We start from the raw sequence: 26829 nt of genomic DNA, 5'->3' as shown, positions 1-26829 counted from the left end.
ATAGGGAGGCCAAGCTTTCGGTTACACTTGGAACAGTGCTTTGCTCAAAATGATAAGAAAGTTTGGGGAAGATGCCTGAAGTTGCCTGAAAAATGTCAGAAGGTAGAGGAACAAAACAGTGACTATGTTGTTCAATAAAGTTCTTGTTGAAAATGAAAAATGTGTCTCTTATTTTTTTAAACTTCAAAACCAATGGGAATTTTTGGCCAAACTATAAATGAGAGCTCTGGATTTTCTGAGAAATTTTTCTATAAACTGAAAACTGCTCTGAAAAATCAAGTCTATCTGGTGGTTTAGATGGTAAAGAATCTGCCCACAATGCAGGAGACCCAGGTTCGATCCCTGGGTCAGGAAGATTCCTCGGAGAAGGAAATAACAACCCACTCCAGTATGCTTGCCTGGAGAATTCTGTGGACAGAGGAGCCTGGAGGGCTACAGTCCATGGCATCGCAAAGACTTGGACACGACTGAGCGACTGACACATTCATTCAAATAAACTGGAACCACACAGACCCTGGCCAACCAGATGTAAGAAGGGTCTCATAGGCCCCCTGAGAAACAGGTAGCAGCTCTGTCTTTGCTGAATCCTGCAGGTAGACTCGGAGAAGGCAATGGCAAGCCACTCCAGTACTCTTGCCTAGAAAATTCCATGGATGGAGGAGCCTGGTGGGCTGCAGTCCATGGGGTCGCTAAGGGTTGGACACGAATGAGCGACTTCACTTTCACTTTTCACTTTCCACTTTCACACATTGGAGAAGGAAATGGCAACCCACTCCAGTGTTCTTGCCTGGAGAATCCCAGGGATGGGGGAGCCTGGTGGGCTTCCGTCTATGGGGTCACACAGAGTCGGATACAACTGAAGTGACTTAGCAGTAGCAGCAGCAGGTAGATTAGGAGGGAGGAAGAGTCCCAAGGTGGGGCGGGAGCAACAGTCAAGAGGGCTCAGGGCTGAGGATTTATTTCAACATGTAAACAACTGGTATGGCCCTAGCATCTGAATACCTACTCCAACTGGCACTAATATGGCTGCTATTTTATATGTGCATGCATGCTTAGTCATTTCATTCATGTCTGGCTCTCTGCCACCCCATGGACTACTAGGCTCCTCTGTCCATGGGATTCTCCAGGCAAGAATACTGGAGTGGGCTGCCATGCCCTCCTCCAGGGGATCTTCCTGACCCAAGGATCAAACCAGTACCTCCTATGTGTCTTGCACTGGCAGGTGGGTCCTTGACTGCTAGCACCATCATAAGTAAAAGGCAAAAATGAAGCACACAAAGAAATGACAGCCCTGGTAGGTAGACAGCGTGTCCCTGTTTACACATGAAGAAACCAAGGCCTGGAAAAGTTGCAATTTGTTCAACAGAAAACAGTTCAGATCTTGGGACCTGAACCAAAGATTTTCGGCCTCGAAACCCAAGCTCTTCTCAGAGGAGAAAGAGCTGTTTTGCATGAGACTACTGCTGACTAGCTAACCAGTCACTGGTCTACTTCTCTGAAGGTGGGTCACGAGGCTGGCGTTTGCAAAACGCCCTGAGGACAGCTCTGCTTGTGCACAAGCGTGGAGTTTCTGCCCGACTTGGCCACTCACTCACTGGGCAAGTCTTTTCTTTCCCTTTGCTTCACTAAGAACATGGAGATAGTCAGCATCGTAAGGATGCTGAACATTCTCTATCATCAGCGGTCTCAATTTATAGACATAAAAAAGTGGGGTTCAGAACAGGTAGGCAAGGGACTTCACTGGTGGTCCAGTGGTTGAGAATCTGCCTTCTCATGCAGGGCACGTGGGTTTGATCCCCGGTCGTGAAACTAAGATCCCACATGTGGCAAAGCAACCAAACTCCAACTAGAGAGAGCCTGTGAACTGCAATGAAGACCCAGCCCAGTCAGAAAGAAAGAAAAAGAAAAAACAGGGAAACGACCGAATTCTCAGGCAGTCCAGTGGTTAGGACTCTGCACTTGCACTGCAGGAGCACAGGTTAGATCCCTGGTTGGGGAACTAAGATTCTGCATGCCATGTGGCATGACCAAAAAAAAAAAAAAGAACAGGGAAACAACAGAACAAGGAAGAGAGCCAGGGCTAGAAACCAGGCCTCCGGATGCCCGCTGCCTGCTGTCTTGGCAGGGTGCAGGTCAGGACACAGTAATTGTCACTCCCCTGGCTCCAGTGCACCCGTGCAATTAAGCGGTCGGGAGCCGTCTCCCACTGCGGTCAGCAGGCCAGGCCACAAGGCCGCTCTGTGAGCTGCACTCAATGATATCACTGGGAGTTGTCCACCTGTGACTTCACAGAGGTGTGACGGTGTCACATCCACCTCCCCTATGTTTCAAATCTGCAGCTCAGCATCTTTCTGGATCCTTCGTTCACAAAAGTGATGCTTAACTGTGAGTCCATTTCGAGTAATAAGGGGTTTGGTTTTACGACAGGAAGAACTGCCTTTGTCCAGCAGCAGGAAAAAGAGGTTTTAAAGTTAAGATGACGTCATGGGGAGGCTCTCCGAGTCTGACAATGATGACACCTCAGAGGGGTGCTTTCTTCCAAGGGGAGGTCAGAGCTGAGAGGGTACAGCCTGTGGCTTTGGGAGCTGCTCCCACTTGCTTCTGAAGTTGCTGAGTTAACAGACGTCCAAGGAATATCCTGTCCCAGGCCAGAGTCCTGCCTCAAGGGCACAGCTCTTGAAGGCCAAGTTGACAGGGGTAAGTGGTCTTTACAATGCAAATGCTGTCGGGGTGTGTCACTATTTGCATATCTAATATCAACATTTATAGCTTTGACCTAGAACTGCAGCATCTAACATGGTAACCACCAGCCAGGCATGGCTATTTAAACTAATCAATATTAAATGTAATTACAAATTCAATTTCTCAGTCACTCTACTCACATTTCGAGTGACCAAAGGCCATGTTAGTAGTTGCCGTGTGCTGTGCTGAGCTTAGTTGTGTCCGACTCTTTGCCACCCCATGGACCACAGCCCGCCAGGCTCCTCTGTCCCTAGGGATTCTCCAGACGAGAATACTGGAGTGGGTTGCCATGTCCTCCTCCAGGGGATCTTCCCAACCAAGAAATCGAACTGGGGTCTCCTACACTGCAGGCAGATTTTTTACTAGCTGACCTACCAGGGAGGCCCAGTAGCTGCCATTGCTAAGTCACCTCAGTCGTGTCCAACTCTGTGTGACCCCATAGACGGCAGCCCACCAGGCTCCCCAGTCCCTGGGATTCTCCAGGCAAGAACACTGGAGTGGGTTGCCGTTTCCTTCTCCAATGCATGAAAGTGAAAAGTGAAAGTGAAGTCGCTCAGTCATGTCCGACCCTCAACGACCCTGTGGACTGCAGCCTTCTAGGCTCCTCCATCCATGGGATTTTCCAGGCAAGAGAACTGGAGTGGGGTGCCATTGCCTTCTGCGAGTAGCTGCCATACTGAACAGCAAAAATAGAGAACACTACAGGGTTGAGAATCCGCTGGCACTGGCCTAGAGGGTGTGCACCTCTGGCAGGAATAGGTGTAAAGAGTGGTTGGTACAGACCCAGAGAGCCCATCAGAAAGGCCTGAGCCACAGAGCGAGCCAGCAAGTTTAGGTGCAGTGAGAAAATCTAGACCTGGGGACTGTGCACATCGTTCTCTGGTGTCAAATCAGTTCTGCCTGGAACAAGTTCCAGAATGAACCCCACTTAGTGGGGGGACTCACAAAAGATACAAAGGAGCCATAGGCATCTCTTGTTTTTCACTTTGCATGTCTTTTTAGTCCTAGAAATCCAATTGTGAGGAGATTATTATAAATTGAATCATATTCTTCTAGAAAAATGTTCCCATTTATTCTGAGGTAATGTTTGCTCTCAAGGAAACAAAGTGACCTAGGTTAAGTAAAAGGAGATTTCTTCTAAGGAACTGAGGAAACTTCATGACATCTGAGGGGGTCAGGGCTGCCCTGGCGGGGCTGAAAGTGACCCTTTGCAGGCCTGGGGTAGCTGCCCCCCTGCATTCACTTTTTCCTGCTTTCTTGGCCACAGGCCATGGGCTTGTTCTCCACACGCCTGCTCTAAATGGCTCCCTTAGCTGCCTGCTCTAAGCTGATCCTGGCTGGTGGGTTCCTCGGCTTTTTGTCTCCAAGATGCCAGCACTCACCTCAGCAATCCAGGCCCAGGCTGTGTGACCCCTGGAATCTGGCCCCGCAGGTCTGGCTCAGGTATCTCTCCCGTATCTGATGGTTTGAGCCTGAGGGTAGATTTACTCCGAGACTGTGGGAGGCCCACGTGCTCGAGGACGGCTGGAGAACAAGGAAAGAATGGCTGCCCCTCTTCAACAGCATGTAAACCAGGACCTTCCAGATGTACAAGTTGTGTTTAGAAAAGGAGAGGAACCAGAGATCAAATTGCCAACAACCATTGGATCATCAAAAAAGCAAGAAAATCCCAGAAAAACATCTACTTCTGCTTCATTGACTACACTAAAGTCTTTGACTGTGTGGATCACAACAAACTGTGGAAAATTCTCAAAGAGATGGGAATACCAGGCCACCTTTCCCACCTCCTGAGAAACCTGTAAGCAGATCAAGAAGCAACAGTTAGAATCAGCCATGGGACAATAGACTGGTTCAAAATTGGGAAAGCAGTACATCAAGGCTGTATATTGTCACCTTGATTCTTTAACTTATATGCAAAGTACATCATGTGAAATGCCAGGCTGGATGAAGCACAAGCTGGAATCAAGATTGCCAGGAGAAATATCAATAACCTTAGATATGCAGATGACACCACCCTGATGGCAGAAAGCAAAGAGGAACTAAAGAGCCTCTTGATGAAGTTGAAAGAGGAGAGTGAAGCTGGTCTAAAATTCAACATGAAAAAAACTAAGATCATGGCATCCAGTTCCATCACTTCATGGCAAATAGATGAAGAAACAGTGGAAACAGTGACAGACTTTATTTTCTTGGGTTCCAAAATCCCTGCTGATGGTAACTGCTGCTGTAAAATTAAAAGACAGTTGCTCCTTGGAAGAAAACCCTTGACCAACCTAGACAGCTTACTAAAAATCAGAGACATTACTTTGCTGACAAAGGTCCATATAGTCAAATCTATGGTTTTTCTAGTCATGTATGGATGTGAGAGTTGAACCATAAAGAAGGCTGAGCACCAAAAAATTGAAATTGTGGTTCTGGAGAAGACTCTTGAGAGTCCCTTGGACTGAAAGAAGATCAAACCAATCAATCCTAAAGGAGACCAGTCCTGAATATTCATCAGAAGGATTGATGCTGAAGCTGAAGCTCCAATAATTTGGCCATGTGATGTGAAAAGCCAACTCATTGGAAGACCCTGATGCTGGGAAAGACTGAGGGCAAAAGGAGAAGGGGGTGACAGAGGATGAGATAGCTGGATGGCATCACCAACTCAATGAATGTGAACTTAAGCAAACTCTGGGAGATACTGAAGGGCAGGGAAGCCTGGTGTGCTGCTGTCCATGGGGTCTCGAAGAGTCGGACATGACAGCAACTGAGCAACAACTGGTACAAGTTGGTATGAGATCAGTCAGAACACCCTAAATGGGCCTTCCTTGGTGGTCCAGCAGCTAAGACTCTGCACTGCTGCCCCAGGGGACACGGGTTTGGTTCCTGGTCAGGGAACTAAGCTCCTGCATGATGTGTGGCACAGCCAAAAAAAAGAAAAATGAAAGAATGGTTAGATGCTCAGACACAGGGTGGAAGGAACAGTGAGCCCGAGACTAGCTCTGATGAGAGCAGCATTGATGCTGACAGGGTGCTGTGGTTCTAGGGAGGGGCAGTGGAGCCCAGGTGCAGACAATGAGGACCCGCACAGCTTGTAGATAAGTTTCAAAGCAATAATAAAACTGACCAAAAGCTGCTCTGCATATTATTATCATCGTGCCCACTAGTTGTAAACAATGTCACTGATAAAATGCTCCTACTGAAAACAATTCCTTTGTTCAAAACAATTGCTGTGGTTGTGAGTTTCAGTAACATAGATGGAAACCTCACGTTTTCATTACTCACCCTTTCATGAGGGTTGTGTTCTGCACCTAAGTTAATACCCAGAACTTCCAGGTCCAAGCTGGACCTGATTCCCATGGACCAGGCCACCTGGGTTCATTCTGAGTATTTCTATCGGGGGGTGATGCTTCAGTGGGCTGACCTAGGATTTTCTGGCTTCAGCCCTGGTCATCCCTAACACGTGGATCTCACAGAGATTGTGAAGGCACAAAACACAGCTTGAATTGTTGTAATTCTGTCATTCCACTTGCAGTTTGGGTGCTGAAAATTTAAACAGCAGAAATGTAAACTGCAAGATGCCATCTTTTTGTTGAGTAGGTACAAATTTAGTTTGCATGTGAAATGCTTAACCTAATTGGAATAAAGTCTTTAGAACTGAAGTTTCTTCTTTAAATTAGATCTTTTTATTAAACTCAAAGAAAAAAATCAAGAAAATAATAATTACTGCTGTTTTTGTTGTTTAACATAAGTTTCTCCAGAAAACAATCTTCTATCAAGGAGGGGGTATGACAAGCTTCTCTGTTTCGGGGTCAAGTCCAATAGGTACAACATTGGTGCTACGGACGCTATATGACCTCATTTAATCTCCACAAGGACCTTATGAGATGGCTTCTCTATCTTCTCCTTTCAGAGCCAAGGAAACTGAGACCCACTGAGGACTGGGGTTCAGACCCAGGCCCTCTGTCCCCAGAACCTGTTCTCCCTACTACTGTGTGTGTGCGCGTCTGTGTGCTAAGCCGCTCAGTTGTGTCCAACTCTTTCCGACCCCATGCACTGTAGCCCACCAGGCTCCTCTGCCCATGGGATTCTTCAGGCAAGAATACTGGAGTGGGTTGCTCTTTCCTCCTCCAAGGGATCTTCCAGACCCAGGGGTTGAATCCGTGTCTACTTATGTCTCCTGCATTGGCAGGTGGGTTCTTTACCATCTGGGCCACTAGAGAAGCCCAACTACTCTACTGGGACATATTTAACCCCAAGGCTGAGTTCTTGCAGAGACCGCTTCTTGCTGGAGTGTGAGGGCCTGGATAAAAATTTTTTGGCCAGAATATTACAGGTGTTTCTTTGAGTTTTGTGTGGCTGCATAACAAATATCCTAAACTTTAGTGGGTAAAACATCCATCTATTATGGCTCAGAGGTTAAAGCATCTGCCGCCAATGCAGGAGAACCAGGTTCGATCCCTGGGTCGGGAAGATCCCCTGGAGAAGGAAACGGTAACCCACTCCAGTATTCTTGCCTGGAGAATCCCATGGACGGAGAAGCCTGGTAGGCTACAGTCCACGGGGTCGCAAAGAGTCGGACACGACTGAGCGACGGAACGGAACGGATTACGTGCACTGATTCAGTATGTCAGAGACAGTGGTGCTGGGTTTATCTCTGCTCTGTGATACCGGGCGGGGCCTCAGCTGGGAGGTTTTGATGGCTGAGAGAGGCTCCCTGGCTTGGGGCTAGGTGTTATCTGCCGGTGTCCACACTCACAGCCTTCAGGAGCTCAGCACCTGCACAAGGGCTCTCCATGTGGCCTGTAGTGTCTCCCCGCCTGGTGGCCTCAGGGTAGCCCTTGCAGGGAGAGGTTTCCAAAGGTGAGCATCCCGGCCAGCAAGGCTGAAGCGGCACCATCTTCCCCACATTTTCTGGTTTGAACAAGTAACGCCTGTCTAGATTCCACTTCACTCCTCCATGAAGGCGGCAGCTGTCCTTGTAAATGCCAGTTCACTTCTCTTCTCGCTTTCCCTGTGTCCTGCCCAGCTGCTCCTGACTCTTCCAGCTCCATCAGCCCTCAGCTGGGCCCTTCCAGGGACTCCTCCAGCTCCCAGCCTATCACAGACATGTCAGGCAGTCCCAACTCAGAGAGCATTTTGGGGTGCGGCTCTGGGAGGGGCAGCAGATAAGAAGAGGCCTGTGATATACGGCAGCTGCTGAGTTCTGAAGGCTTCTTTCTACCAACCACCGTGCAGAAGCTAGCTCCCTGGACTGTTGGTGAAAATGTTTATTCAGACCTTGAAATTCCAGAGCTGACATTTTTTTTTTTAAAGGAAGCCCCTCCCTGATTCACTGAATCCTTTTGGTATGACTTGTCTCATCTCAACACCCACTCTTTACCCTTCCTCCAGGAAGGTGGGGCCTGCTTTGCTTTTCTGCCCTCCAACACTTCAGCATCCAGAAAAGTCAACAGAATCGAGACCAGGGGACAGGTCAGGAGGGCGGGAGGGAAGCAGAGCTGTGGGGGGAGTGGCCCAGCAGGGCAAGACCACGTCATAGGAACACAGGTTGGGCAGTCTGCTGAGGAAGGGAGAGAAGGTTCTTCCAGGGAGAAGAGGAAGCAGGTCCCGGGGGTTTCACTTGCTAGAGACAGTTTAATGATAATGTATTTGTTTCCAGGTCTTCCCGGGTGACTCAGAGGTAAGGAATCTGCCTGCAATGAAGGAGATCCAGGTTCAACCCCTGGGTGGGGCAGATCCCCTGAAGGAGGAAATGGCAACCCACTCCAGTATTCTTGCCATGGACAGAGGAGCCTGGTGGGCTACAGTCCATGGAGTCACAAAAATGTCAGACATGACTGAGCCACTAAACAACAACAATAGCTAATTTGTTTGCTCAGACTGATGTAACCAAGTTATACAGACCAGGGGCTGAAACAACAGAATCGTATTCCCGCACAAATCTGGAGGCTGGAAGCCCAAGATCAATGTGTCAGCAGAGTTTGTTCCTTCTGAAGGTTGTGAGGTAGAATTGTTGTAGCCACGCATCCCGGGAAACAAACTCACTCAGAAGGACAATGCAGATAGTGAAGTGCAGTTTATTACACCTGTGGGCCTAAGGCAGAGTCTCCTCTTAGCCAAGGACCCTGACCAGTTTTTGTGAAAACCTTATATACCCTAAGTGTACTTGCTCAAACCCACCTCCCCATATTCCTTGAAACTAGTCTGGACAAGGTAAAAGAGAGATATGATCAGAGTTAACCCATGATTCATGTGTCACAAGACTAGATAAACAGTGGACATTTATCAATAGGACTGTGGTCATATCCCGATAAACATAATGGAATTTATGACTTCATTCTGTTACAGAGATAATTAGCATATTCTTTTAGGCAATGGAGAGTCCAAGTACAAGTCCTGAGGCTCTTTTATCCAGGGGTCTGGTTTTCCATCGGTATGCCATTTCTATAGACACCGAGCAAAAAGTTCAGAGTCCATTGGGAGGGTGACCATGTGTGTAGCTTAATGTTCGCAGCCTGGCCTCAGATGGAGTCCAGCTCTGTCTGTTTCCTCCTTCAGAATCTCTTCCAGGGCAGGCATCTCCCCAGCTTCCAAGGGGTTTCTAGCAGTCTTTGGTGTTTCTTGGAATGTGGAAGCATCGTCTTGATCTCTGCCTTCATCTTCCCTGTGTCTTCAGCTCCACTTCCCTCTGTGTTCGTTTGTCTCTGTGTTCAAATTTCCCTTTTATAAGGACCCCAGTTGTGTGGGATGAGGGTCCATCCTGATGACCTCCTTTGACTTGACTGTGAAAACCCTGTCTGCAAATAAGGTCCTAGTCCGTGGTACTGGGCTGAGGATCCTAACGGATGGATTGGGTTCTGTGTGCTCAGCCACTTTAGTCACGTCCGACTCTTTGTGACCCCATGGACTGTAGTCCATCAGGCTCCTCTGTCCACGGGATTCTCCAGGCAAGCATACTGGAGTGGCTCAGAATAATGGAAATAAAAGCAAAAATAAACAAATGGGACCTAATTAAGCTTAAAAGCTTTTGCACAACGAAGGAAACGATAAGCAAGGTGAAAAGACAGCCTTCAAAATGGGAGAAAATAATAGCAAACAAAGCAACTGACAAAGAATTAATCTCAAAAATATACAAGCAACTCCTGCAGCTCAATTCCAGAAAAATAAATGACCCAATCAAAAAATGGGCCAAATAACTAAAAAGACATTTCTCCAAAGAAGACATACAGATGGCTAACAAACACATGAAAAGATGTTCAACATCACTCATTATCCGAGAAATGCAAATCAAAACCATAATGAAATACCATTTCACACCAGTCAGAATGGCTGCTATCCAAAAGTCTACAAGCAATAAATGCTGGAGAGGGTGTGGAGAAAAGGGAACCCTCTTACACTTTTGGTGGGAATGCAAACTAGTACAGCCACTGTGGAGAACAGGGTGAAGATTCCTTAAAAAACTGGAAATAGAACTGCCATATGACCCAGCAATCCCACTGCTGGGCATACACACCGAGGAAACCAGAATTGAGAGACATGTGTACCCCAATGTTCATCGCAGCACTGTTTATAATAGCCAGGACATGGAAGCAACCTAGATGTCCACCAACAGATGGATGGATAAGAAAGCTGTGGTACATATACACAATGGAGTACTGCTGCTGCTGCTGCTAAATCACTTCAGTCGTGTCCGACTCTGTGTGACCCCATAGACGGAAGCCCACCAGGCTCTCCTGTCCCTGGGATTCTCCAGGCAAGAACACTGGAGTGGGTTGCCATTTCCTTCTCCAACGTGTGAAAGTGAAGTCACTCAGTCGTGTCCGACCCTTAGTGACCCCACGGACTGCAGCCTACCAGGCTCCTCCATCTACTCAGCCATTAAAAAGAATACATTTGAATCAGTTCTAATGAGGTGGATGAAACTGGAGCCTATTACACAGAGTGAAGTAAGCCAGAAAGAAAAACACCAATACAGTATACTAACGCATATATATGGAATTTAGACAGATGGTAACTATGACCCTATATGCGAGACAGCAAGAGACACAGCTGTATAGAACAGTCTTTTGGACTCTGGGGGAGAAGGTGAGGGTGGGATGATTTGAGAGAATGGCATTGAAACATGTATATTATCATATGTGAAATAGATCGCCAGTCGAGGTTTGATGCATGAAGGGTGCTCAGGGCTGGTGCACTGGGATGACCCTGAGGGATGGGATGGGGAGGGAAGTGGGAGGTGGGGTTCAGGATGGGGAACACATGTACACCCATGGCTGATTCATCTCAATGTATGGCAAAAACCACTACAATATTGTAAAGTAATTAGCCTCTAATTAAAATAAATAAATTAAAAAAAAAAGAATACTGGAGTGGGTTGCCATGCCCTTCTCCAGGGGACCTTCCTGACCCAGGGATTGAACCTGCATCTCCCCTGCGTTGGCAGGCCGGTTTTTACCACTAGCGCCACCTGAGAGAATTAGGGGTGTGTGGGAGAGGGAGACACAATTTAACGCCTAACAGATAGCATCCTCCAGGTATCATGCTCTTCATGGGAGGCCTGAGAACACATCCAGGGCTAGGGAGTGAATTGCCATCAGTTTATCGTCAACCCTGAAGGCCGACTCTCCTTTCCAGGGATGGAAAAGCCAGAGACAGGAACAGAAGTGTCCTGAGGGAAATGATCTGTTAGATAAGAGGTAGAGATGCCCTTTCCCACTTTCCAGGAACCTTCATCTTCTCTGTACCTGGTGCCGAGGGTTGGGGCCATCTTGGAACCATGAAGGGAGCTGGGCCCACACTCCGGGCACAGAAATGAGAACTTCTGGAAAGGTCTGGTCTCTAGTGTTGCCCTCAAGGCTCTGAGTGAATGATACTGGAACCTCCCTTCCTTGAGCCTTCTCCTTAGAGCAGACGATTAATCCTCCCTGTTGCCTAAGCCAGCCTATAGTCACACTGTGCCCTTCAGACCCTTCTTGAGAAGTGACCTCCCAAGTGGGCAGGAAGGTTCTGAGAAAAGTTATTTTCCCTTTGGAAAGGGAACTGGGCCTCTCCTTGGCTTGCAAGATCTCAGACCCATGCCCTACCCCACCAGGCCCTGCTCTGTGTCTCGTGGAGAGTGGAGATGGGGGCCAACCCTGGGAAATCACGCCTGCCAGTTCTCTGGCTGACAGGTTCTAGGCGGAAGCCAAGGCAGGAGCCTGGAGAATGGCAGGAGCTGATCTTTGCCCTCCTGTCTCTCTGCTTCAGGCAGCATCCTCTTTGTTTCAGCCCCCATGTCCCCTGCAGGTGGCCCTTGCTCACCCAACCCTGTGGGTGGTGGTGCTCCCTGCAGCTGTCAGATACCCAGTTATCTCTGGAGCTAGCTCCCATCCCAGTTCAATGCCCTCTGCTGAACTGCCGTGCCTGCTCTGGCCTCAGTGATACAGGGCATGCTGAGGGGGGAGGTTTTGTACCTGTGTCTGCTGACCCTCCTTGCCTTCTAAGACCACGGGGTCCTGGGACTTCCCTGATGGTCTAGGGATTAGGACTCGGCGCTTTCACTGCCTAGGGCCTGGGTTCAATTCCTGGTCAGGGAATTAAACATCCCACAAGTCTCCGGGTACAGCTGATAAATGAAAAAGTTATCAGATCAACATGTCCTGTCTTCAGTGAGGATCTGGCGTGGCTGATGGGAAAAGGCAGGTTGGGGCCAGAGCCAGACTGTCTGCTCAGTGAGGGAACAGCCCCTGGGGGTCGGATGATACCCCTAGAGTGACCCCCGCCCCCCATACTCCTCGGTCCTCTCTCCAAGTGAGGCAGGGCCCGTGGTGGTACCCCCAGGTCCTGTTCCAGTCCTGTGTGCCCCGGGCACCTCCCTGATACACCTTAGCCCTGGACGAGCCTCCCCAGGCCCAGAGGTCTCCTTGAGCTCTTCCTAGCACCCAGATGGAGCTCACCCTTCTGCCCTTGGGCCCCACGGTGGTTGCCCTTGGTGACCACTGTCCCAGTGACCAGACGTGCGGAGCAGAAACCCTGGGATCAGTCTCCCCTCCAGACTGTCAGCGCCTTGAGGGCAGGGGCCCCCTATGCTCATCTTCCCTGCAGCGGCAGGAGGGGCCTGGCCTAGAACAAGGGCTCACAGGTTGTCTGAAGGAAGGCGATGAGCCTCCTCTTTAGGTGTTCCTGCAGCCCCTCCTTGGGATCCCATGGCTGTCTTGTGTCCAGGGGCCCCTGGGGCTCAGGCCGGCGTGACCCTGCTGGCTGCTCAGACAGCCTGGGTTCTGACTTGGCAGGAAAGTGATGCTTACCCCGCTCCTAGGCAGAGAGCACAGAGAAGGCAATGGCAAGCCACTCCAGTACTCTTGCCTAGAAAATCCCATGGATGGAGGAGCCTGGTAGGCTGCAGTCCATGGGGTCACTAAGGGTTGGACACGACTGAGTGACTTCACTTTCACTTTTCACTTTCACACATTGGAGAAGGAAATGGCAGCCCACTCTGGTGTTCTTGCCTGGAGAATCCCAGGGACGGGGGAGCCTGGTGGGCTTCCGTCTATGGGGTCACACAGAGTTGGACATGACTGAAGTGACTTAGCAGCAGCAGCAGCAGCAGCAGTCAGAGAGCACACAACTCCCAGATGGTTTAGGTTGTGCAAGTGCCCTCCGCGTGCTGTTCCCTGCCATGGGAGGAAGAAGTCTTGTAAACTCTGGGGATTCCCACAGGTGGGGCCCCACCAGGGTGCGGCTCCGGCAAAAATGGGGCCATGGCAAACCTAGCAGAGATGCTGCGGCATGTCGGATCAGATGCAATCACCAGGAGCTTAAGAGAAAATAAAAGAAATCAGTTTTCTTTAAGCATTGGGGAGAAGGTCAGGTTTCATTGAGCACCCATCAGTTCCCTGCTGGTCCCCAAGAAGCCAGCCCACAGCTGGCATCCAGAGCGGGGGTCCTCCCTCACCTAGCACCTCACTTGCATGTAGCAGACACAATATGAACGTGTATTGAATGAACGAACAGATGACCAAAGGAAAACATCTTTTATCCCCTGGCTTTCAGAAATTCCCACCAGTTTGTCAGTCATGCAGCAAATGCAAATCACAGATTTCTCAGGTTGGCCCTAGTTTGAAGTTAACATCAGCGATAGACTTTTGTGTACCAGGTCCTGGGCTAGACATCTAAGCAAAGAAGTAGATTGTAGTCCTGACTTCAAAGGGAGCGGGAGTGAGAGACCCAAGGAGCCTGTCCAGTGTGATCTGGGCTGGGATGTCAGGCCTGCAGGGCCTGGGGCAGCAGGAGGTGGGTGAGCCTGGGGAGGTGAGCAGGGCAGAGTCAGAGGGTCCTGGGTGCCAGCCTAAGGGGTTAGGCCTTTATCCTGTGGACCAAGGGCCACCAGTGAAGGGTTTCAAACAAATGGCTGGTTAAATGGCTGAAACCCGTACTGCTGTGAAACCACATCTGAGGTAGGTGGAGTGTCCAAAGCTGGCCAGGCACAGGCTTCCTCGGACTCTGACTTCTGTCTGCTGAAAAGGCAGGTGAGGGGAAGCAAAGCATCGCTACAGTCAATGGGCCAGGCAAGCGAGCACCTGCTTCAACCCCTGAACAGAGGTCACATCTTCTCTGCAATGTACCATGTGGCTACTGACCAGCTGCAGGGTCCTGCTGGGCTCCCGGAGGCCCTGACCCACTTCCTGCCAGGTGGCCCTTGTCCCAGCACCTCCCAGGGAGCCGCACCAGGGTGGAGACCGGGTGGGGCAGTGATGCAACAACGCTTCGTAACACAAACGTCCTGGGGTTTCCACTGGTGTCTTTGGCTTCTGACAGGTATTTTTGGGGATGCTCCATTTCTCCGATGACGCCTGTGTGGTTCAGAGCAAGGAGGGCCTCCCCGGAAGCTCCCGGCTGCCCCAGGCACATCATTTGGAAACTGGCAAAGACATACACTTTCCGCCTCGGAGGGTGGATTGGACTTTTGGAAACACCTAAAACAATTCAAGGGCAGGGCTGGAGGGTTAGTGAGTGACTGAACTTCCGAGCTCTATTTTTGGTCAAACGTCCACACGTGACTAGCCGTGTGCCGTGACTGAGTCCCATTTCCCCGAGTTAGTGGCACCCTGGCAGGACAGGTCCCAACATCCTCCTGTGGCCGGATGTCACGAACCTCACTCCAGAGTCAACTCTTACTACACTCCTGGGAAGAAACTTGGTGTGGAATATGACCATGGACACGTGGACCAGACACAAACCCATTTTCTGAAAAGTTTTCCATGTTGACTGTTCCAATATTGAGGACACGGATACGTAAATTCTTGCTGACCACCGTCTTTGATGTTACTTCTGTTCAGTAAAGGTGACTCCTTGCATTTGTAATCATCATATACCTTTATTAGTTCTTTCAGGTAAATAACGTAAGAAAAAACACCTTTTGTGCCAGACACGTTCTTACTTTTGGTGTCAGAAAACATGATATATATCAGCAGATATATACAGAGTTCTTTGTAAAATGTTAGAGATTCTTAGGACATCAGAGCTTTGATCCAGACAAGTCCAGCCAGAGAACATTTTACTGAAAGGCCTTGAGATCCAGAGAGCAGAAGTGATGCTCAGGGTTTCATGATGAGCTAGGTGCTGAAGGCAGCTAAAATAATTGGAGTTGGTCCCAGAACTGAGGTGGGATGGCCAAGAGCACCGATCTTATTGGTATGTCCCATGTGCATTCGGATGTTTTTGCTTACTTCTCTAAGTTACTGCCTCTGCACCAAACACAAAAACCTTATCTCCATGTAAGGGTAACTTCGTAGTTTGCAAGGATCTGCTGCTTTTCTTTAAGGAAAAAAAAAAAAAACTCTAAGGGAGAAAATAAAGTCTATGGAATTTATGCAGAAAGACAAGAATGCCATGCATTTGAACAAGACCAGGTTTAGTCACTGTAGGTTTATCTTCTCAGATCCAGATTAGTAACTGGGTTTAATGACTCAGGCCTGCTGACTCCCAGGCCTAAGGCCAAAGTCAAGAGTCTGCCTGCAGCCCCAGGGCCAGCCCTCAGGGAACCAGCACCTCCTCTTCCCTTGCTTGTTTCCCCATCTGGGTCAAGATGGGTCATCTGGGCATGGTCAGGCTTCCCCAGAGGTGAGTGCAGCACACATGCAGTTTGTATGTTAGAGCTGGGCTGGCAGGAGAGGCCGTGTGTGGGGGTGACCCGTGCGGGAGTGGCACGTGTGAGCAGCAGGGAGACAGATCACCTGGCTTCCTGAACCAAGAATTCGCCTCTTTGTTCTAGTGAATATTTCTAATTCTAAAATACAATCACAGGACTGAGCTGAAAGAGACCCTAGACCAGGACCAGACCCTTGATGGCTGGAGACAGAGAGGCTCATACGGGGTCAATGAGATAGCCAAGGTCACACAACAGCAAGCTGCCAGCAGGACGGGGTGGGGTGGGGTGGGGGCTGGCTGGCCTTCCCCCTACACGAGGCTCCCACTAAGATCCCAGACTCGGAGACATCCGGGTCCCCACCGCGTCCCCGCTGGAAGGAAGCCCAATAGCAGGAGACAGTGATCGCCACAAGGACTGGTTGATTGATGGGCCTGGGAGAGCCGGGCAGCACAGACAATGCTCCCTCTTGGCCTTGGCACTGGACACGGGAGACTTCCGGAGTTTGAGGGGAAAAACTCTGTGTGTCACTGGAACAAAATGTTTCTTCACAGAGCTGGGACAAATCCCGGAGTGTTCACCACGAAATCGAAGCTGTCCCACTTAGTGCCTGGGGCTGTAATGTTCTCAGATGGGACTGTTCATTGCATTGTTAATTTCAGGCTCTCCTAGGAATTAAACTTGCTGGGGTGGAGTAACTCCCCCCCTCTCTCCCTAGTGGTACCTGGTACTCAGTGGTTGCTCAAGGACTGTGTAAAGATGAAATTGATCAGGGTGACCAAGAGAAAAGGCAGCTGTCATGTTCCCTCACGTACGAGGACTCGCTGCTGTTTACCCTCTTCTGTTGTCTTTCTTCTTGATTCTGCGGAAGCCATGCATGACCCAGGAAAAGTTAGATTACTCATTCACTTCTGCATTCATCAAACTAGTACTCTTCACAAAGGAGGTTTTTGTAGCAGTGAAGATCCTTGGGTCATCTAGTCCATTTTTCTCCTGAGGCCCAGAGAAGGGAGGTAACTTACCCAAGAACACACAGCAAGTTGAGACCAAGGTAGACTTTAGTACAGAGCTCTCCCAGGCTCGTCCCTTGCACTGACTGTGTGGCTAGGGCTAGTTTCACACCTTTTTACTCCCACCTGCAGCCCTCGGGTCAGTCATACCCTACGCTGGGACATAATGGTGTCTGTTGGACTTGGGCTGCAAGGGAAGGAACACTTTAAGTGCAAGGGGATACAAGTGCCCCACGTGCCTCCCTGAGGTCGGCAGTGGTGGTGAGGGTGGGCAGCATCTGGGAGAGGCCAGTTCTCCACCAGCGTCTTGGCTGCACTCCTGGGGACTCCCAATTTCCCAGTTTTTGCCATATGTATTCCTCCTGTAGACACTGTTGCTGTGTTGGGACCCATATAACCCTCCCAAAGCAAGCCAATCACAGCTGCCCTCAGAGAAGTCATTGATAAGCACCACTCAATACACTAACAGGCTTTATTATCTTAGGCTCCAAAATCACTGCAGATGGTGACTGCAGCCAAGAAATTAAAAGAGGCTTGCACAGAAGAATTGATGCTTTCGAACTGTGGTGTTGGAGAAGACTCTTGAGAGTCCCTTGGACTGCAAGGAGATAAAACCAGTCCATCCTAAAGGAAATAAACCCTGAATATTCACTGGAAGGACTGAGGCTAAAGCTCTAATACTTAGGCCACCTGATTTGATGAGCCCACTGCTTAGAAAACGACCCCGATGCTGGGAAAGATTGAAGGCAGGAGGAGAAGGGGACGACAGAGGATGAGATGGCTGGATGGCATCACCGACTCAACCAACAGGAGTCTGAGCAAGCTCCAGGAGATGGTGAAGGACAGGGATGCCTTGGCGTGCTGCACTCCCTGGGGTCGCAGAGTCGGAAACGACTGAGCGACTGAACAATACAAAGGACAGTGGATCGCCCGGTGGCTTGCAGACCTGTTACCTCCCACCCCTTGCCCTGACGCCCTTAGACGAGTCTCTGGCTTAACAAGCACAACGTGCCTCTTTGCGTGTCCTCGGCTGCCTGCTACCTTCTAGGAAGACACCCGGACATGTCAGACGCGGTTCAATACGCTCAGCAGCTCGAGAGCTGCCCAGAGCTGTGCCTCTTAATTTGCCCGCTGACCGCTGCCCCTTCTGCCTCCTGCCCCCTTTCTTCGTGGGGTGGAGCTGCGCCAGGATCACCTCCAGGTCTTCCCACCAGCATATACAGACGCCCCGCAGAAAGAAAGGGGACCGGGGTCCGCCAGGTAGGGTCCACGTGGCCCGCTCGCGCCCAGCGATTTCCGTTCTCTGCCCGAGGGCACGCGGCATTTGATGCCAGGTGGAAGGAGAACGCTGGCTTGGCGCACACGCTGCCATCCGGCGGGCGTTCAGAGGCAGGTTTTGCAATCCTTCGGCTGGCGTGCGAGCGACTCCCTGCCCTAGGCTACCGGCCAGGCGCGCGGAGCCCCGGGGAGCCCGCGGCTGGTGCGCAAGCGCGGGCCGGCGGCAGGACCGGGAGGGGCGGGGTTGGGCGGGACTGGGAGGTGCTGACGTCGATCGGCCGGCGCCCCCCAGCCCCTCCTCTCCCCACCCCCCCCTCCCCACCCCGTGTTGGCCCCGCCTCCTCCCTGGGAGGAAGCCCGGACGGAACCGATCGCGGCTGGTTTGAGCTGGTGCGTCTCCATGACGACACGCGCGGCGCTATAAGTAGCGGCGCGGCGGCGCGCTGGGCTTTGTCAGTTCCCTCTCAGCCTCCGCCGCCGCCGCCCCTCTGCCAGCGCTCCGGCGCCACCTCGGGCCGGCGGTCCTCCGCGGGAGGGAGCGAGGCGGCGGGCGGCCGGGCGAGCGGCTGACGGGGGCGGCGGGGCGGCCGGCGGGTCCTGCAGCGCTCGGCGGCGGCGCCTTGTCTCCATGGGGTCGGCCCGCCGCGCCCCTGCGCTCTGAGGTAAAAGAGGGGTCGCGTCCGGGCGGTAGGGAGGCCGGCGGGAGGGCGGGCGCGGGTGAGGGGTGGGGGGTGACGGCCACGTGTCCCGGAGGCCGGAGCAGACCGGGCGCCTGGAGCTGCGAGGACACGTGGTCGCAGAGCCCGGCCCGTCGGCCCTGGGGGTCCCGGGTGGAGCCGGGCCCCGACCCCTCCCAGCTCGAGGGCAGCCTGGCGCTGGAACGGGCCGGGGTTCACCTTTTCTGAACCACGTCAGTGAGCGTTTTCTGAGCCGGAAGCTCTTTGAGAAGCTCGATCCTTCGGCCGCTATTTTTTTTTAAACCCATGTGGTGGTCCGGCAGCAGGTGCAGGAGAGGCAGGAGGCGAGCCCGGCACAGGTCTCGGGGTGCCGGCCGCTCGTGCACGTGCCGTTCTGCCGTGTTGCCCTGGAATTTATTTTTTAATTTTAATTTTTTTTTTGTTTTCCTTGCTGTGTGTACAGAGCGAATGGCCCAATATAGAAAGCCACTCAGATCGCTAGAGCTGAGATAACCCATGTGTAACTCATACTGCTCGGCCGGGCTTAGAAATGTTGACGAAATCTTTGAATGACTTGGTGATTTAAGAAAAGTCCTTAGATTATTAAGACCAGGCGAACGACTACGACGTAGGAGCCAGTCCCAAGATTTTCCCCAAACGGTCGACGGTTTGAAAATCAGAAATAATGAGGGAAGGTGTGGGGAGCAGAACCTCTTAGGAGTGTCTAGTAGGGAGGACAGAATATGCTTATTTCATTCAAACCTAAAATTTAATCGATTTGTAAAATTTTCAGTTGCAGTTTGAATTAGTACCTAACATTTCCCAGTTGGCAAGAAAGAATTTCATACCAGAGAAGGACCATGTTTTGCTAATCATGTCATTTTAAGTAATTTAGCCATACAGAAAAAACACCCAAAGGTAGGGTGAACTTTCTCTGTATCGCAAGTTACTGACGTAAAGCTTTGAAAGATAAAAGGAAGCAAGATACTTAATAGTGGTATTTCAGAGAAACACACTTGCTAAGTTTAAGTCTGATCGTTGTCTTTTAAAAGAGCCTAAACGGCCCAGTCTATCACTGGTGACCCTATTGAAATGTTACTTATGTAGACAGAATGTGTGTGCTGGTGGTTAGTCTGTTCCTTTCCCCTAAGGGCGAATTAGGAAACTAGGAGGTTGACAAAGCCAGCAAGTCACATTAGATCAAGTCTTGCAAGTTCTCCCATGCATGGGTTTGGATTTATGGCAGGCTCGTCCCCCTGGGCCTCTCATAGTGTCCCATGCCAGAGCAAACCCGGCCCCGAACCATTGCCTGGCCTCTGCCAGTAGGCTACAGGCACTGAAGCGGGTTGCACAGTGGAAAAGATACCCTCCCTATCAGAGATTAAATAGATTAAAGGTAACTCATTGACCAATGTCACATTTCGTGAATGCCAAGGACAGTGGCTCGGATGGTTAAATGAGCTTTATTTTTGTTTATTCATAAATCATTGTTTGCTAATTTTTGTAATTCATAGTTGAGAATGATTCCCAGGTGATTATCATTCATAGCCAAATATGTAAGTTAGAGTGCCTGTGAGGATTCTGGGAATCCCAACTAGTTTAGTAGGCTGTGCTGGTTTTAGAATATCGATTGCCATTCAGATACAGCATCTGTAATACATTCTGTTGATTTATTTTAGATTGCATTTTTTTAATAAAACACATGCCTAGCGTGAAAATTAGCTCATTTTTCAGGAAAATTTAGAGCACTCAGTAAATTGATAACATTGCCTGTTGGTCTTCTGTATAAGACTTAGCAAATGTAGGAAATAGCAAGGTGTTTATATGTAAGCTTTGCAAAATTGCTATCATGGTGTTTTAATCTTCTAAGGAAAAACAGGTCTGAAATAAAGTAAGCTAACTGTCATGAAACTTTTTCCCTCAGTGGACTAAGTGCAGCAAAGTTTGTGAAACCTGTATTCTGCATTTTAGCAGGGATGTTTGGAGTGACTTTTTTGAGGTAGACAGTACTATATATAGACTTCCTTGGTAGCTCAGCTGGTAAAGAATCTGCCTGCAATGCGAAAGTCCTGGGTTCCATCCCTGGGTCGGGAGGTTTCTCTGGAGAAGGGCATGGCAACCCACTCCAGTATTCTTGCCTGGAGAATCCCATGGACAGAGGAGCCTGGTGGGCTACAGTCTATGGGGTCACAAAGAGTCAGACACGACTGAGTGACTAAGTACAGTACTATATGCGGAAGTTGAGTGTGAAAAACTCTAGTGTTGAATCTGTGAGGTCCTCATTGCATTGAGATTTATAGAATCATGGGACTTGTGGGACTAGGAATAATGGGATTTCCAAACCCAGGGAGTGAGCTGTCTGGAGGGTGCTTTAGTAGCCCTGCTGCTTGTGTGTGTGCTCTGTCAATACCTGATCTTCCAGTTTAATGTGTTTTAAAGGTGGATAGCAGATTGTGTGTTTATCGAACATTTCCAGTGCTGCACAGAGAGCACACGCATCTTCGGTGGACTTGGAATTCCTGGAGAATTGCCTTTGTGAAAAGTTGGCATAATCCCTTTAAATTCCATCTCTTAAGTTTTCTATGTAAGTATTTGTGATTGTTGCAAGTTTATCTTAGGAGTTACAAAGTATTAATAAGACTTCTGAGTAGATTTGTCTGCCCTATTTGCAGTTTGTTGTGTCTCAAAAAGACATCAAGAAACCATGAGCAGCTTTAGTAATGAAGAGTTTGACTGGCATTTCTTGGATGAAGGCTTTACTGCCAAGGACATTCTGGACCAAAAAATTAATGAAGTTTCTTCTTCTGTAAGTATATATGAAGTCCATGTGTGGTAGTGCAGCTTTGAGAATGCTAGGCAGGTATGAATGGAAACTTCAGAGGGGTCTTATGGAAATGTCTTGTTAGGGAATTGGGAATTTAATTGGCTGTGGATCCTCCAGTGACAATAGTGATTATCGTGTCCATGATTGACTAGAGTAGGGTTCGTGAGAATGATGGGCAAGAGAAGGGAAGGCTGCGCTTTGGTCACTTCTGTTAAATTGCTGATGGGTCTTCTGTAACCACTCTTACTGCAGGATGATAAGGATGCCTTCTATGTTGCGGACCTGGGAGACATTCTGAAGAAACATCTGAGATGGTTGAAAGCTCTTCCTCGGGTCACCCCCTTTTATGCAGTCAAATGCAATGATAGCAGAACCATAGTGAAGACACTCGCTGCCATTGGGACAGGATTTGACTGTGCCAGCAAGGTGAGCAAAAGCAGCAGAACTCAAATGATGTCTGTAATGGTCCTGGTGCTCCCAGCAGGGCAGATCAGAATTGCTTTGCTTGAGCAGAGAATTCTAAAGAGAGCGGGCATGGTGCCAGCTTCTCATGGGCCAGCTTTTCCATATATTAGCTACATGTGTAAACACCTCTTCTTTTTCAGACTGAAATACAACTGGTACAGGGTCTGGGGGTGCCCCCAGAGAGGATTATCTATGCAAATCCGTGTAAACAAGTGTCTCAGATTAAGTATGCTGCCAATAACGGAGTCCAGATGATGACTTTCGATAGCGAAGTCGAGCTGATGAAGGTTGCCAGGGCACATCCAAAGGCCAAGTGAGTTACTCCATTTGAGGGCAGATCAGATATGGGACGTGTATAATGTGAACAAACTCAAATTTCCAGTTGTTAGATTTCTAGTAAAATTATCTGTGTATTGAGTTAAACCAAATTAGACTCGGACCACAGGGTATCAGAGCCAAGGAGTCTTATTTTAACCACGGCTGTAGGTGATTTTGTGTCGGTGGGAAATTTGATACACTTTTCTTGCTTCTAGGTTGGTTTTGCGGATCGCCACTGATGATTCCAAAGCAGTCTGTCGCCTCAGTGTCAAATTTGGTGCCACGCTCAAAACCAGCAGGCTTCTTTTGGAACGGGCAAAAGAGCTAGATATTGATGTCATTGGTGTCAGGTGAGATCTTGGTGATAGCAGAGATGGAGATGAAGTATTAGGCAATGCAAGTTTTATAAGTTTTCTCCCACCTTGAATAGTTATTTCCAGAAATAGTAAGAAATAGCGTATTTTTTGTGTTTTTTTGACACCAGCTTCCACGTGGGAAGTGGCTGTACTGATCCTGAGACCTTTGTGCAGGCCATCTCTGATGCCCGCTGTGTCTTTGACATGGGCGTGAGTATCTGTGAGCCCCATGTGTGAGGAGGGGGGCAGGGATGGCATTAACAACTAGTCCCAGTTCTAGAATGGACCTTTGTAAAAGTCATCTCATATTACATATTTAACCTTAACCTGCTGCATACGTTTTTCATGACTTGTTAATGAATGTGACTGATTGACTTAATTTTCTTGACTCTAGGCTGAGGTTGGTTTCAACATGTATCTGCTTGATATTGGTGGTGGCTTTCCTGGATCGGAGGATGTAAAGCTTAAATTTGAAGAGGTAATTTATAACAAAATTACAATCTGTAGCTCTTAGCAGATTCCTTTTTGAAATATTGCAAAACTTATATGTTACAACTAATAACCAAAAGGGACTGTACAAACATGAAAGTAAATGTCTTGATGTGGTATTTTGAATGATTTGGTCTGGTATTTTGAATGACTCCTGTGCTATTTAAAATTGTATTATGTTAGTCACTCAGTCATGTCCAACTCTTTGTGACCCCATGGATTGTAGCCTGCCAGGCTCCTCTGTCCATGGAATCCTGGAGTGGGTAGCCAGTTCCTTCTCCGGGGATCGTCTTGAGCCAGAGATCAAACCTAGGTCTTGTGCCTTGCAGGCAGATTCTTTACTCTCTGGGCCACCAGGAAAGCCCTGTATTATCTTACTGGTTTTCTAAAATAAAATGAGACAATGTTTTCCAAAGTCTTAGGAAGATTGAGGACTGTCACTGTGGAGTTAAAGAGAACCTGCTGAATTTAGTACATCATTTGCTAGATTTTGTGCTTCCTTTACTTAGAACCTTGTTTTTTAGTCATTTAAGAAGGTAGGCCATTATATGCCACATACTTATAAAATCCGTACTTAGTTAAAATTTATGTGAATAGGAAGAATACAGAGTTTACCTTGTTAGTATATATTTATGTGTTAGATAGAAATATTTAGGCACTGGTAGTAAATTTGTCCCATTGCTTAATAAAATCATACCATAACATCTTATTAAAGAGTAAGAAGTCTTGAGGGGAATCAAAATGAAACCACAGGATATGCAGATTGGTTTTCAGGGAGGTGTTTAACTTTTGCTGTTTGGAGATAAACCTCTGCTGATGGCAGCTCTCAATGTTTTTGATGTTGTGTTTCAAAGCACTGCTCCATGTGAGTTCCCCTTGATGACCAGCTGTTCTTTTCTGTCTCACTCTGGTAGATCACCAGTGTAATCAACCCAGCACTGGACAAGTATTTTCCATCAGACTCTGGAGTGAGAATCATAGCTGAGCCGGGCAGATACTATGTTGCATCAGCTTTCACACTCGCAGTTAATATTATTGCCAAAAAACTTGTATTAAAGGAACAGACAGGCTCTGATGGTAGGTATCAAGATTGAATCATTGCATATATATACTGAAAGTTTGTACCTAAAATGGTAAAAGGTGGTAATTGAGAATATTTCTGCTTTTCTAATTATTTTCTTTTTTTTTTGTAATTTGCTTTTCTAGATGAAGAGGAGTCAAGTGAACGGACATTTATGTATTACGTGAACGATGGAGTATATGGGTCATTCAACTGCATCCTTTACGATCACGCACACGTGAAGCCTCTTCTGCAGAAGGTACCTTACGAATGTGTTGTATACACCAGTTGAAAGATGACTGGTCAGAACAAGTGTAAGCAGGTGTGTTTCTCTGTCTCTAATGTAGAGACCCAAACCAGATGAGAAGTATTATTCATCCAGCATCTGGGGACCGACCTGTGACGGCCTGGACCGCATTGTTGAGCGCTGTAACCTGCCTGAGATGCATGTGGGCGATTGGATGCTCTTTGAGAACATGGGTGCTTACACTGTTGCTGCTGCTTCTACCTTCAATGGATTCCAGAGACCCACCATCTACTATGTGATGTCAGGGCCAACGTGGTTAGTGACAGTGTGTGTTTGGTTCTGATAAGAATTAGGTACCTTCCAGGGTTGATTATGCTTGTTCTTGTCCAGTAGAATTAAGAAATTGCTTAGAATTAAATACTAACAATTATTTTTTGTTTTTCTCCCTATATTAAGAATATATGCTTTAGAAACTTTGGAATAATTACAACAAAAGGAAAATTCCTCCAGTAATAGTGGTGTATATAGTTGCAGAATTTTAAGGCACAGTTGATTTAGAAAAGACTGGTCAGTCTATTTCTGTACCTAGAATACTTTAGTGCATGTGACTTGTGGTTTCCTTCTTACCAAAAAGATGGTTCTGAAGAAATGCTTGCTGTAGTACTACATTGAATTGCTTCCTGATGACATAGTAACCAGAGATGTAAATAGGCTCATGAATAAGTTACTGTGTTGCACAGTGTGGAGCTGCTTGGTTAGCGGTGACTCAGGGTTTCTGACTGCCGCCTCTGTATCCTGCAGGCAACTGATGCAGCAGATCCAGACCCAGGACTTCCCGCCTGGAGTGGAGGAGCCGGACGTTGGTCCCCTGCCCGTGTCCTGTGCCCGGGAGAGCGGCATGAAGCGACACTCGGCAGCCTGCGCTTCCACGCGTATTAACGTGTAGATACCACTCTTGTAGCTGTTAACTGCGAGTTTAGCTTGATTTAAGGGTTTGGGGGGACCATTTAACTTAATTACTGCTAGTTCTGAGATGTCTATGTGAGTAGGGTTGGCACAGGTGCACCATGTGGAAGACTGGGAGATGGGGTCACACTTATCTGTGTTCCTATGGAAACTATTTGAATATTTGTTTTATATGGATTTTTATTCACTTTTCAAACATGCTACTAAAGGCTTCAACTGCTGAGCAAGCGTTTGTGGCTTGTGTATCAGCAGAATGGGCCAGAAGCTTAGTGTTGTGACCGGTTTTAACAAAAAGGAATAAAGGATCTTGATATAACTTAGCATTGGGAAATTTTTACCGTGTGTTCATTTCAGGCAGCTCACCTGAGTATGTGTTATAGGTGGGAATTTGTTTTTTTCCCTGTAGGCTGAGAAAATTGCCCCAGAAGACTGAGGAGTTGACAGGTTTTTAATGTTTTAAAAGTTCGTGGAATACTTTTCTGTTTTGACATTTTTATTTCAAGTCTGAGTCGTGGAGAAAGTCTCTGTGGTGTCTCAAAGAGTAGTGAGGGCATCTAACCCCACGTGCAGGGGGAGGAAAAGGACGGGCGAGACCGTGGGCAGCCTCAGCTGTTAGTGGTTCCCCACCCTGGATGCTGACTGAACTTGGCACGCCAGAGCCCCTTATTAACTAAGTGGTCTTCGCCTATCACAGAGGCTGGCTCGGCGAGGTACACAGCCCTCTGAGCCCTGCCTCCAGAGACCAGTCTCATATTTACACCTTGACTTCACACCCAGGAAAAGATACAGTTACAAACTAATTTGTTACGAGTTGCAGCTCTTCACCTGACCTTGGCCTTTTATATTCTCTTACTCAACTTGGACCCACACCTCAGAAAGAGGCTCTCATTTAAATTTCCAAGACGGGAATTGTGGATCCCTGTTGTAGCTTGGGACAGGAGGGCAGGCCACGTAAAAGCCGGAGTCACTTGAGTAAGTCTCACCAGCCCCAGTCCCTGCAGGTGACATTGAGTATCTCGCCAGCTCTGTTGGAGGGACACAGGGAGATAGCACACAGGGAGGCTGCAGCATCTTGGCATCTCAGGGGCTGGATTAAGTACTTAGGTTGCCATTACTGCCTTTACCAAGGAGTCGAGGGGAGTGACTTCTTAGTTTCTGAAAAGCCACTTTCCCCCAGACCTGAGTTCCACCTGGATGCAGCACACTGCTGTGACAGCTGTGGCCTCCTGGCCACTTAGCCAGACTAGGCCTTGGCTCATCACCACTGCTGGTGTCCTTGGACCCGAGAG

At 48.6% G+C, this 26829-nt stretch overlaps 1 protein-coding gene and 1 non-coding gene across 4 annotated transcripts; both read left to right on the top strand.

Moving 5' to 3' along the window:
* The first annotated feature begins 18584 nt into the window (after window positions 1-18584).
* ODC1 (ornithine decarboxylase 1) lies at window positions 18585-25863 on the top strand. Of its 3 annotated transcripts, none has more exons than XM_055400524.2 (12): window positions 18585-18800; window positions 21255-21399; window positions 21488-21621; window positions 21892-22065; window positions 22245-22417; window positions 22638-22772; window positions 22907-22988; window positions 23173-23256; window positions 24182-24344; window positions 24474-24586; window positions 24675-24889; window positions 25376-25863. In XM_055400524.2, the coding sequence occupies exons 3-12, from the start codon at window positions 21520-21522 to the stop codon at window positions 25518-25520; spliced, it is 1386 nt and encodes a 461-aa protein (XP_055256499.1). In that variant the 5' UTR covers window positions 18585-18800; window positions 21255-21399; window positions 21488-21519; the 3' UTR covers window positions 25521-25863. The 3 variants fall into 3 exon arrangements, with proteins under 3 accessions (XP_055256499.1, XP_055256500.1, XP_088697312.1); XM_055400525.2 differs by having other exon boundaries at window positions 21467-21621; XM_088841186.1 differs by lacking the exon at window positions 18585-18800 and having other exon boundaries at window positions 21267-21399; window positions 21467-21621.
* Window positions 20039-20171, top strand: LOC129540134 (small nucleolar RNA SNORA42/SNORA80 family). The gene has a single exon (XR_008682592.1). It is a non-coding gene; the product is annotated as a small nucleolar RNA SNORA42/SNORA80 family (small nucleolar RNA).
* Window positions 25864-26829: the final 966 nt, after the last annotated feature.

This window comes from Moschus berezovskii, chromosome 11, assembly GCF_049115385.1.
Source record: "Moschus berezovskii isolate FMDL1 chromosome 11, NW_MosBer_1.0, whole genome shotgun sequence".
Lineage (NCBI taxonomy): Eukaryota > Metazoa > Chordata > Mammalia > Artiodactyla > Moschidae > Moschus > Moschus berezovskii.
Note: the sequence above shows the minus strand (reverse complement) of the source record. Positions and strands in the feature narration are given on the sequence as shown.

Excerpts from the sequence above, each read along its gene's own strand:
- ODC1 (XM_055400524.2), top strand. The coding sequence starts at position 21,520 with ATGAGCAGCTTTAGTAATGAAGAGTTTGACTGGCATTTCTTGGATGAA. Across the intron at positions 24,345-24,473 it reads GGAACAGACAGGCTCTGATG|ATGAAGAGGAGTCAAGTGAA; the intron begins GTAGGTATCAAG and ends TTGCTTTTCTAG. Across the intron at positions 24,890-25,375 it reads GTGATGTCAGGGCCAACGTG|GCAACTGATGCAGCAGATCC; the intron begins GTTAGTGACAGT and ends TGTATCCTGCAG.